This window comes from Cygnus olor, chromosome 1 (assembly GCF_009769625.2).
Source record: "Cygnus olor isolate bCygOlo1 chromosome 1, bCygOlo1.pri.v2, whole genome shotgun sequence".
Classification (NCBI taxonomy): domain Eukaryota; kingdom Metazoa; phylum Chordata; class Aves; order Anseriformes; family Anatidae; genus Cygnus; species Cygnus olor.
This window is the reverse complement of record NC_049169.1, coordinates 140605865-140618485: the sequence shown is the minus strand read 5'-3', so window position 1 is coordinate 140618485 and position 12621 is coordinate 140605865. Positions and strand designations below refer to the sequence as shown.

General features: G+C 44.7%; 1 protein-coding gene and 1 long non-coding RNA gene across 4 annotated transcripts in view; one reads left to right on the top strand and one right to left on the bottom strand.

Annotated features, from left to right (window-relative positions):
• The window catches only part of AFF3 (AF4/FMR2 family member 3), a 329942-nt gene that overhangs the window by 232041 nt on the left and 85280 nt on the right, over positions 1 to 12621 (top strand). For all 3 annotated transcript variants that reach the window (XR_005817547.1, XM_040548075.1, XM_040548810.1), the window contains exon 8: positions 4183 to 4234. Coding sequence is in view for 2 of the 3 variants with exons in the window: in XM_040548075.1 (XP_040404009.1) it covers positions 4183 to 4234 (52 nt within the window). In the remaining variant the exon portion in view is untranslated. The remainder of the gene's footprint in view (positions 1 to 4182; positions 4235 to 12621) is intronic.
• LOC121065616 lies at positions 9248 to 10914 on the bottom strand. Its single transcript, XR_005817213.1, has 3 exons — positions 10686 to 10914; positions 10383 to 10509; positions 9248 to 9385 (listed from the first exon to the last, which is right to left on the bottom strand). It is a non-coding gene; the product is annotated as an uncharacterized LOC121065616 (long non-coding RNA).

The window sequence follows — 12621 nt, the reverse complement described above, 5'->3', positions numbered from 1 at the left end:
ACCTGTGCCCTGGCTCTACCCTCACACATGAAACTTTGATGTTACTTTGATGTTACTTCCAAGAGGGGAAACTAGATGTCTTCCTGCTGTCCCCTGGACCCCGGCTGGGTCTGAAGATAATCCTTGCTTAGGACTTGGCTTTCCAACAACAACAACAAATCAGGACAAAAGAAAGACAGACAAAACAGCGAATCTGCAAGTCTCAGCTTAACCCTATAATTTGACCATGCCCCTCTCCCCCATCCCAAACCCTGGGTAATTTTGACCAGGAACATCTCCTGCCCCTTTGACAAGCTAGGATGAGCAGTGGGACCAGGTGCCTCCCGCCCCCCCCCAACAGCCTACTGGGTCAATGCAGTGAGCAGCCCCAGATCAAAGAGGTCAGGCTTTCTGAGAAGCTATGTAAGAGATCTAGACGTGGTCACATTGAAATTGGCAGAAAATGGATATCGGTGCCCTCTAGAAGGCTTTCTGGCTATTTTCCACTAAGTGTACGTAGCCCTTCATCCTCTCCTTTCCCACCAAGTGGCACAGCACCCCTGGTTTAAACTCTGTAATTGGTTACTGGAGAAAGAAACCAGCTGCCTTGCTGCGGCATTTTGCAATATCCCGAACTCATCCTCATTTCCTTTCATTATTACTCTACCTGTTACATTCTTGGCAGATAAAGGAACAGATGCATTAATTAGAGAGCAGAGAGCGCTCCCGCCTGAGACTCCCTCCTCTTGCAACCTTCGTGACCTCGTGGAGATTTCACTAAAAAATATATAATTAGGTTCTGCAAAGTAACTTCCTGACCACTGAGATCCGTACGTGCTCTCTTCAAGTGCAGAAGCCCTACATGGTGTGCGCTTTTCAGAGATCATTCCAACACCACTCGATTTTTCTAGTTTTTGTTTATGAAGTTGTATTTACCTGTACTTCAGCATGTCAAAGCCAAGTTCACATCAAAAAAAAAAAAATCTTAAAGCCCATAGACGATGCCACTTGCTGGCCTGGATTTGACACATTCTGGAAAACTTGTTAGGTAAAATAGCTATAGAGAGGCAGTGTTAAAGAGGCTATGTTTGCACATTAGCTTGTGAATGTTTGTCTGCCTGTCATTGCACTGCTTTGCCAGCATACATAAAGAAATCTGGTCCTTGCAGGGGTTGATTTAAATGTGATCTGAAGTGCTCTGCTAACAAAGGTGCACCAACTCTCATTCTTTGCTGAATCTTTGCCAAAGTGCTTTCCAGATAAAGCACAAAATAACATAACATCTCTTGCTAGCTTGAAGTATTTTCTTTCTCTCCTGTCCTTCCCCTTTCTTCAAGTGGGGTCTGCTGATCCAGCTGTGGGCTTTTTATTTTAACCATCATCATTGTCATGGTGGAGGTGAGTTGTCAAGCTGTACCTCAAAAGCATTTGGACTCGAAATCAGTCTGGTCGTTTAGGATGTTTACTGCAAACAAGAATGCCTCTAAGACAAATACCTCCTCCTCCCCCAGGGTGGGCTCCAGCCTGGGCTTTGAAAGCTGCCCAGGCAGCATTGCTGTCCAGGGCTGATGAGGGGTGAAGCTGGAGTCGCCAGTGACAGTGTGTCCTGCTCTGAGCACAGCTTTGTAGATCAGGGCTCAGGGTCTGACCTGGCAGTGAAAGCAGCCTGGGAGACAGCTCAGGCACTGGAGTCATTCCTGTACGGTAGGAAAACATGTCTTGTCTTTTCAAGATAGACCTCTACATATGGCAAGCTCTCTTAACCTGACACATCCTTGTGACAAACACAGGGATCAGGAGGGCCTGATCCCACTCTAGGGAAAAACAAAAAAGCAAGCAAGCGAGCAAGCGTTTTATGGTGACCTGCTTTTTCCTATCACCAGCATTTAGGGATTGTTTGTGCACTTACAGTAGTTCCAAGAGGGGCCACGAGCCCCAGGCAGGCAGTGCTTTTCTTGGAAGGCAGTGCTTCTAAAATGAGAAACAGACAAGAAAAATAAAGACAGGCTAAAACATACAAGCAGGGAAAGCTGGATAGGCCAGCACTGTGGTTTCTTGTTTCTTTTGTGTGGATGATCCCTGCATACATGTCTTGTGTCTTGCCTTAACTCCGCTTGCACTTCCACTCAACCTGGAGCCTTCAAAGCCTTATGGTACCAGCGAGCCACAGGCTCACAGTATACACTCTTTTATGTTGGTACAAAAAGCCAGACACTAATAAATACATAGAGCTACCTAGAATATTTCCTTATAAGCTTTTGTTTTTCAACTTCTATATAGGAGAATAGCTAACCTGCTGAATCTTAGACAATGTACTAAAGTACCACATTTCTAGCAGGAATACAAGCACCTAAAATCAAGGAAGCGTGGGCAGTGGCATGAGGAGTTCTCTGCTTTTCACACTGTAAGCAGATCTCTCTCTGCTTAAATAACTATCCATGCAGTGTTCGCCACATTTAATTACATAATGCCAAATCCCAGATCTGTGCTTTCTATTTTCCAACACTATTTCTCTCAGGAATGCCCTAAACAGAAAAAAAATGAGTATCTATATAATGTTGCTATTTTGAAAAGATCCCCTGCAAGCTGCAGGATCCAAACCCAGTGTAGATCTTACAGTGTTTATAGGAAACCTTTTCTCACATATTTAAGCATCTACGAGATGAATCCTATGTCGCTGGTACCTGTACCATCTGCCAACTGCTCAGCAGTTCACGTTAGCTTGCCCTGTGGCTGCATCCATACAATCACAAGAGTTTCTGCTGTCTAAGGAGATGGCAGAGTGAGTTTTTTCCTGCCTGTGGACATATTTCCCAATAAAACCCAGGAGGGCCTTGCTGAAACATTGTCAGCTTGAAGGGTGTCCTGTATACTTTTCATACTTGAGATGTCTGCATCACACCAAGATTTTGTTGAATTTGCTCTGTTGGTTTTACAGAGGAAAAATCTCGGCGTAAGTAGAAGTAAACGTGGGGAAAAGCGAAACATGAGATTTTAAGAGGTGAGCGAGTAGGAGTTCCTGCTCTGCCCCCAGTTCTGTTCTCCTACACCTACGTCCTCCTGAAGGTGCTGCAGGGAAATAGGGGCACAGCTGTGACCGCAGCGACTGCACATATAGCTGCACATGGTGCCAACAGCTACTAATTTGGGGGAGGGCTCGGTGCTCGTTTAAGACCTGGCATGCCATGCAGCCCATTTAAGATCCACGCTTTTCAGGCACGCTCTTGGAAGATCCAGGCACAAGAAAGAGGAGGTGGTTTGAAATTACTACATATGTCTTCTTGATATATTTACACTCCGGGGACCACCCACATCACAGAATGTGTTTAAATTGTTCCCCAAGCTTTCTTCTGGAGTTGAGGCTAAATTACAGATTCCCTTTTCCCAGAACACAAGAAAAATTAGCAACTTTCTGAATGATTATTGTTATTACAGAGGCGTTTTTTTTTAAATAGGTCCCATTCTTGAAGACCTTTCAAGCAGTGGGGAAAATCTTTGCACCTCTTCAGCTCCTTTAACTGATGGTTACTTAACCTTAGCTTGTAAAAAAAAATGCATGGAGGTAAAGACAAACTGCTTTTTTTTGAAAGCCAGTTGAAACAAGTTGAGGAAAGGATATGGGAAGGGAAGATGAAATCCCCTTTCGAAAAGATGCATTATTTTCTATGACAGTGAACTCCTTGTGCATACTCCTGTGCACTGAGACAATATATTTTAGTTTTAATTGTTTCAGTCAATGTCATTTTTACATCAAACAGGCAATAAAGTAAAAATGGCCTTTGGGAAACATCAGTGAATCTTATTTTGTGCTGCAGTACTGCCAGTGTAAATATCCAGTTCTGTTTTGTAAGCTCAAAGCCAAATGGAGCAAAATTTTCCTTTCAGAGAGACTACTGACCTGTCAGCATCAAAAATATTATTTTTAGCATACAAAAATTGTTTGTCAGTGATTGTAATAACAATAATCTTTGCAAACTCCATTATTACTCCAGTAAACATTTTCCCTTAGGCACTAATAGTAGGAAACAAATTAAGAAGTTAGTTGATAGCAATTGGATAAGAAAAAAATATAAAGACATTGCCACTTCTACAGAGTTCCTGGCATAAAATATATTTCTTTCTATTTTTTTTTACAGTAGCTCAGAGATCTGAAACATTTTGGTAAATCATAATTATTAACTCATTCTGCTGCTTGCTTTCCAGAATGCTAGAAGATGACCTCAAGCTAAGCAGCGACGAAGAAGAGAACGACCAGGTAAGAACCAGACAACAACCATGTAACTTGTAGCATGTTTCATGTCCAGACAGAGCTACTGCAAATATTTTGCTAATGCTTTTTCAAAATATACATCAAGGTTATCAAAATACATGAAAGTACTGTAAATGGAGTAACAGATGTTCTTGCTCTGCGCCAGACTGCATGTGCTAACTGCTGTATTTGTGGGGAATGTTCTGCAGGGGTCTTGATTTATTACCTTGATGCAACCCAGAAGGTTTTTGTATCAGTCTCCTCCTGACTGGATTTTGTCTTGTTTTAAAGAGCAGCCAAGGAGGGGAGAAACAGGAATTCGGATTAAGGCTTCAGGCCAAATCCTTCAAGCATGACCTGGGCCTGGAGGACCAGCCCCTGGGCTGTTGACCTGCCTAGAGCCTTGGATGGGCACTTGGATCCCTTCATCACAGAGCCACTAGGGAATTTGCTTGGGCTTTAAAGACACCAAAATGCCTGCCTGGGAGCAGATTCTTCACCCAAGGTTTTCTATGGGCCAGGAGAGATCGGTTTTGTCAGCGTAGGGGTCTTCTCTCCTTGAAGCACTGCCATATTTTGTCCAAATTATTCTGTAATCACTGGAGTAGGGCTGGATCTTGGTTTTCCCATGGCTGGCTGAGTCCCTAGTTGCAAAGCTGTACTATCACAAGCTCTCTCTCAATATACTGGTGTAGATTTGGTGGGGGTGAGAGGGCAAGAGCCACTTCCCTTTCTCCTTGCATTAAAATGCACGTCCAGTGCCTTCACCGGAGCACGTGAGGGAGGCACTGCCCCTGGTTGCCTCGCAGGTGTCTCCAGACCATGATATAACATGGTTTCAAATGTGATTATTTCAGTCAGGGGTAACTGGAGCTATTTAGACTTCTGAAATTCAGGGCCTTAGGCAAATAACTCTAGGTATGTAGGCCTGAAAATCTTCCAGGTTTTTCTTTAACTCTCATTATTAGAAGTCTATATTTTACAATACATTCCAAGCAACAGGTAAGTCAAAGCCTTTTCATATTTATATTAAACCATTATTTCATCTATTTTGAACAAAGCTTCTTTGTGTTGAGAAGATTCAGCACATGAATTCAATTATTTACATATTTATACAATTTCCTTTTTGTTTAATGCATTTCATCCCGAAACACTTCACATTTAATTACTCTTGCTGCTTGTCTAGATAGTTTAAAATACATCACACAGACAGCGTAGGGCAAAGTCCAGTGAGGATCAAGAAGGGATGTCTGAAGACTACCAAGGGCACGCAGCAACACGGTGGTGCTGGCGGGGGGACGGGGTGGTGGGGAAGGGGAGAGGCAACGATGGGGAGGCACAGCTTGTCCTTTGGGTAGGGTGCGAGGTAGGGTTCTTCTTCTAATGAAGAGCAGCATGGAGCTGGCAGAGCCCATGCTTGAGTAGCTCCTCACTATGTGTGCTTTGCCAGGTCTTCACTCAGTGACCAGAGCTTCAAGGTGCAGCTGGTCCACCCAGGGCTTTCTCCTCTGTGCTCCCACCCACAAGACCCCAGAGCCAAGGCAGTATTTGCCACCAGCGTGGCAAGGAGCAGAGCCGAGGTCCCATTGCTCAGCACCGGTCATCACATCAGCAGCCTTCAGCAACTACCTTGTGGCAGTCCCCTCTCTCTAAAATGGACTAATCACATTTTTTTTTTCAAACTTGGCTGTACAGATAAAAAGCTCCTGGGGGCACAGGCTGCTTCTGGCCATACAAAATGCTTTGCAGAACCTCACTTGAGACCTGCAAGTTTACTTAAGGAGCAAACCTAAATGATTGTGCCTGTTGGCTAAACAAAAGACCATGTTTTCAACTACCTAACAGGAAATAGGCCCCAAAAAAGAATAACACAGACCCCCCCACTGCGAAACACATTCACAGACTATTACATGGATACATACCTAAATGTCAGAGGAAGAACCCATTTTTTTCACTTTTTAATTCTGAGGCTCTTTAATCTCAGATTGCTTCCTGAACTCAGGAGCAAGAAAGTAGGAAATCAAAGATGAAGGGATAGGAACAGTACATGAGTGATTCCCATACACTCCTTACTGAATTAATTGGCATTTCAGCAACTGTACTCATTTAAGTAGTCCGGTTTCTTAAACAGCTGAAGATGAGCTGTGCAAGAGCTGGGACGCTTTTCTTTTTTGCTAATTCCTATGTGGAGAACTTTGGGGGAAAAGATGTGGAAAACTCAGAAGGTGATTTTGTGTGTGCATTTGAAATCACCAGGCAGAAATGGAAAGTTTCTGCAGCGGTGCAGATGGGGACAGGTGCCACAGCAGCCCTGTGGCCGGTACTTGGGCTGTGCCTGACCCACAGAATGTGAGCAATGGGCGAGGGAGGCCAAATGCGAGACAGACGCCTGATTCAGAGCCTCGGGATCCCAAACGCTCCCTCCGTGCCAGCAATTAAGGTAGCAAGATTCACAGACCCAGGAGAGGCAAAAGAGGCTGGGTTTGAGCTGAGCATGTGTGTGCCCACAGTAATTACATTATCCACACATATTAGTCTCTTAATTTTAATTACATAAATGTATTTTTCCTCTTTAATGAGCATAGTTTATCCATTTAAACTGATCGTTTTAATTTTACAGGCAGTGATCTTAGGATCTAATATGCAGAGGGAAAATTTCCTGTTGGCATATTTTACATCACACAGATTGAAGAAAATATATTTTTTAATCCCCAATCAATATCTGAAGAGCAAGCAATTAACAGATACCAAGGTAGTTAACATAAATCTGCAAGTTAAAGAGCCAATTCATTTTGATTTATAACACATAAGGTAATAATTTCATCATCATCTCTCCCAGAAAGCATCTGAAGCTTTGTAGCATGAAGATGTCAAAATTATACTTAAGATTGTTCAGAGTACTGAATTGTAGTGGTTATTGCCTTTTGGTTCCTTGAAGTGTGGCACAGCACATGAAACTGCCCCCATTATAATACCCTGCTCTTCTCTGTAGAGGTCACTGGATAACTTAAATCAGTCTTGGGTGAAATATCGAAAGGAGATTGTCAATTGTAACATGAACAATTCTCTTTTTTCCCCCTACTTGTCCTTTTACAATATGAAAATTTTGCAATAGCAAGTAGTTCCTTTAAGGAGAAAAAGATCCCTGGATCCATTTGTGTAATTCATGTCAATCAATAGACAAAAAAATTAACTGACTGGTACACATACATGGAATAATAATCTAACATATTTTTGCAGCCCGAGTCTGCTTCCTTGCATGCATTTTTTCTGTGCAGGATCAGGTTGGTTGCCACTGAAGTTTTGTGGCTGTGAAAATTTATTACCCACAGAGTCAATCTGCGTTCTGGCTGCCAAGTCTGAATAAATAGAGTCATTGTGCTTGTCTGGAATATGTAACCAAAGTTCATCCAGTCAGCTTGACTTTCACATCCCATGAGATTCATAAAAGCCAACACCCTGGTATGTGCTCTTGATTCCTGCCAAAATTTTGTAAAATTGTATAAACAGAAGTTGAAGAAGCAATCAGAACACCCTCCCAGGGATGCAGCTCCAAACTCAAGCCCCTGCTGCATCTCAAAAGGCAAGACAGAGCCTTAGTCCTTCTTCTTCATTTTTAAATAACCCGTGGCTGCAGCAGGTAAAGATGGGGGCTGAATACCCCCACAGCACATAGGGCACAGGGTTTTGCTCGCACCTTGCATAAAAGAAAGAGAGAAGGCAATGTCTGCCAGGGAGCTGCTGCCCTCCTGCTGAAGGGACAGGGAGGGGGACGGGCATCCCTGCAGGATCTCAGGCAGCCTGAGCTCACCCGGCCCCTCTGCAGGGTGGTCAGAGCCGACTGTGGGGGACCTCAAGGGAAAAGCAGCCTCAAGGAAGTTCACAAGGAACCACTTTGGTGCAGTGAAATAAAAGTCTCAGGAGCATGTTCTAACTCACAGCCCTGGAGAACAAGGCAGCCCACCCAACCCTGGGGGCTCCCAGGGCTGCTCCCCACCCGTCACAGCCTGGGAACAGCCAGGGTGGGCTGCTGGTCCAGGGGGCACATCCTAGCTCCTCTACTGCCCCAGTAGTGGCTGAAATGGAGATCTCAATACTTATTCAAGTTGTACCCACAGCTCCAGTGGGGACATCCATGCTTGTGCTTCTTCTCCATCACATATGTGCTGAGGGATGCCAGGGCTTAGCGTGGGAAATGCACGTTTCTGGCACGGCTGTCTGTCAGGCAAATCCACTCTGCTGATGCAACAGGGCAAAAGTCCATCCCCATGGTCAGTGGCAGTCAGCATGGCCCTGTTCCTATATAAGTAGCACTGGGAAATGACTTCTTAAGTCCTAAAATTGTGCTTCAATGGTAGCCAGAAACAAGTGAGAAGAATGTATTTAAGAACAATCTTTTTAATCAGGTGCAGAACTTTTCCTTCTTATTTCTGGATATGGACCGACAATTAACAAAAAGTTATAAATTACCCTGAAACAGTCAGGCGTACACCTTCTTCCAGAAGGACTAATTTTTAGCAGAGCCCAGATAAGCACTACTTCTGCATATGAAATCTAATATTCCATCTAATGCACAGGAATCTGCAATGAATTCTGAAAGAAATTAAAAAAGAGGCGAAGTGGCTGCAAGCTTTCTTTCCATCAGACCTCCCCTGTTACGACAGCTCTTTCTGATGTCAAAGATCAGCCAAGCGAAGAGCAGAGCCAGGTACATCCAGAGAGAGCAGCTAGATTAGGCAAATTATAGGATGCCATTGCATAGCCCTGTTCATCATTAGAACTATTTTTAGTCAGTGCTAATTGCATGCACATATGCCGTGTCCAAATATTTTAACCACATTAAGTCATTTTAGTGTTGTGCTCCCTTTTATTCACCTCTTCATCGGTGCAACACTTGATGTTTGATCAGAAGTGAAAATGAGCAAAAAAAAAAAAAAGAGATCAGAACACTCAGCCCTGGGAAGAAAAAAAATAAAGAGAGAGAAAGAAAAAAAAAAAGCATGGAACCTGTACCTTTGCTGCAAACGAACTTGACTTTAAAAAGTAGACTGATAAACTTGAAGAAAAATCTTTCTGATGAGAAGATTCTCACTCCACTGAGTCAGGGAAACTTACTTCATAAAGTCTGCCCACATGCGAGTCTGACTGCAACTGAAACTACACAAAGCAGAGATAAGCAAAAATGGAAAAATTAAGTTTTGGGTTGAGGAATGGCTGGAACCTCAGGTGCTTTTGTACTTAATCCAAATGGCTTGCTCAGCCCTCTGTCACTACAATGTGAGTGCATTTTCAGACCAGAGGAATAGCCTTTGTAACAGCCTTACTTAACTCGAATAAGTCCATTATTTCCTCTGTATTAGAGAGGCAATCCTTTTGGTATCCAACATAACTAAAATCCAGAGCAAGATTTAAGCCAGCTGAGCCAAGTTTTTTGTGGTTTGCCAGCTCTGATTTTAAAATCTCTGTGACATCTAAATTTGCACTTCCACTAGGCATGACAAGAAGACCAAGATTGCCTCACTGAAACTGTCAGATGAAACAAAATAAGAGCTCAGTCTTGTCCTGCCAAACTTGGCTCACATCACTGCCTATCTTACAATATCAGATTCAATGTCTGTCATGCACTGGCAGGCAAGATCAAGCTCTAAATTTGAACACCACCACCATAAATGACAGTGAAAAAGGTTAGAGATCAGCTTGACTCTTGGGAGTATGCAAAATCTGGGGGAATTCAAACACAACACTCTGATCTCCATGCACACCTCTAAAAATAGACTAGAAAATAAATTTAAAATACAAGGGCATCTTCCTTGTCTCTTCATGGTGATGCTGTGACTAAGTTATAGCTCTAGTAAATCCTCTAGGTCTGCCATTTTCTGCTGGTATCACCCTTTCCAAGGCAACACTTCCTCACTGCCTCTTGTATCTTCCTTTACCCTGTCTTCTTGAAATCTCTGGTTTGCTTTTTCACGTGGTGATCTAGAGTTCGTCTGTGAACATCTGCCACAATGGCAATAGGAACATGTCCTGATGCAATTAATTCAGCAGTGCCTGCTGATTTGGGGCATAAGGAGGGATTATCCCCTATGTCTCCAGGCTTGTTTTCCCTTGTCCTTGCATAAGCATTTGCAAAAACTCAGTTAATTAGTTTTACCATCTTGCAGTTCCTGCCGCCTCAGAAAGAGCCCTTGCTGGAGTCAGCCACCACCTCCGAGCCCGCTCCCCTCACAAGAGTGGCCATAAACCTCTGTTTGCCTTCAGGAAAATTCACTGCAGCGTGCCTGCAGGAGGACAGTTAAATAACCAACAGCCATGGATAATTTAGAGCACAAATTAAGGTTGTTTGTAATACCACCGCTATTACAGGCTGTAACAGGAGAACATACCCCTGACACATTCAGGATCTCACAGGGCATGTACTTACTTAACCCACCCCATGGTTTCTCTGTTGCTGTACCTGTCTGTCCCACTCAGCTTGTGAACTTTTAGTACCAGCCCAGCTTTGGGGAATCATCAGCACCAGCACAAGGGAAGCAGAAAGGAGAGCAATGAGGAACAGCTCCGGCCACAGCCATGCCATCTTCACTCCCCTTGGGCGTTCAGCTCTGGATGGGGTGCTGCTAGCAGGTGGGGTGGTTTCACCCAGCTGGGCAGCTGAATTCCGCCACAACCACTCTCTCACTCCACCTCCTGAAAGGAAAAAGGGGAAGAAAATACGATGGAAAAGACTCAAGGGTTGAGATAAGGACAGGGAGATCACTCAGCAATTACTATCATGGGCAAAACAGACTCAGCATAGGAAGATTAATATAATATAACTAAATGCAAATTAAAAACACCTTCCCCCCATTCACCCTCTTCTACCTCCTCCCCCCAAGCAGCACAGGGGAACGGGGGCTGCAGTCAGTCCCAAACACTTCACCTCCGCTGCTCCTTCACGGTCCCTCTCTGCCCCTGCTCCACGTGGGGTCCCTCCCATGGGATGCCGTCCTTCCCAAACTGATCCTGCAGGGGCTGCCCACAGGCAGCAGCTCTTCAAGAACTGCTCCCACATGGCTCCGTACCACGGGGTCCATCCCCCAGGAGCAAACTGCTCCAGCAGGGCTCCCACGGGCGGCAGCTCCCCCCAGGCCCCCTGCTCCTGCGTGGGCTCCTCTCCACGGGCTGCAGCTCCGGCCCGGGGCCTGCTCCTGCGGGGGCTCTCCATGGGCCACAGCCTCCTCCAGGCCACATCCACCTCCTCCACCGGGGGCTCCTCCCTGGGCTGCAGCGTGGAGATCTGCTCCATGTGGGACCCATGGGCTGCAGGGGGACAGCCTGCTCCACCAGGAGCATCTCCACAGGCCGCAGGGGAACTGCTGCTGTGTGCCTGGAGCACCTCCTGCCCTCCTGCTGCACTGACCTTGGGAGCTGCAGGGCTGCTTCTCTCACATTTCTCACTCTTTTTTTCCTTTCCTAAATCTGCTCTCACAGAGGTCCAACCAGTGTCACTCCCTGGCTCGGCTCTGGCCAGGGTCCCTTTTGGAGCCAGCCTCAGCTGGCTCTGATCTGACATGGGCTCTGCTCACAGAGGCCACCTCTGCAGCTCCCCATTACCAAAACCTTGCCATATAAACCCAATACAGCAGGATGTCTCATCAGCATGAGGAGCTGTGGGAAGGAGATGTGAAGCATGGGAATGGGTGACAGCAGAAGCAGAGGCAGCTGAGAACATGTCAGAAAATAAAAGGATCATGAAAGGAGAAAGGGGTTAAGGGAATATAAAGAACTGAATGGAGAAAAGAAAATGAAATAAAATGTCATTATAAGAGGGGCAGCAGCAACATTAGACGTGATGAAAAAAATAAGGAAAACGAGCCATCATCCCATCCATCAAAACTAGTATTTAAATAAAAGGGACTGGAGAACCTTTGCTACAATTTCTCCTGCACCTAGGATGAAATCTTGCTCCTCTGAAGGCCATAGGAGTTTAGCTACTGATTTCAATCATCTTAGGATGCTATTCCCTGTTTTCTTTTTTTTTTTCTTTCTTTTTTTTTTCCTAGCACAATCCAAGCACTGCCAATTGGGTAGTAACAAACGCTTCATAGGCAATTGACATAGCACCTCACCGGGCAGAGTTACTGCTATATATGGAACTTAGGCTGGTATTCCCCCCATTTTCACATACATGGGCTTTTGGAAAAAAAAAGAAAAAAAAAAAAAGAATCTCATTAAATACTGACTTCTCAGACTCCCCAGTAAATCCTGTAAAGCCTGTGGCATAACACTGACATTTTTCCTGAGGTATCCCGAGTGTTAACAGTACTTCAGCAACAGGGCCTGTTCCTAGATAAGAAGACTACTTTGGAGACAATGGAAGTTTTCCAAGGTGACTACTGCTTTGTTTGCAA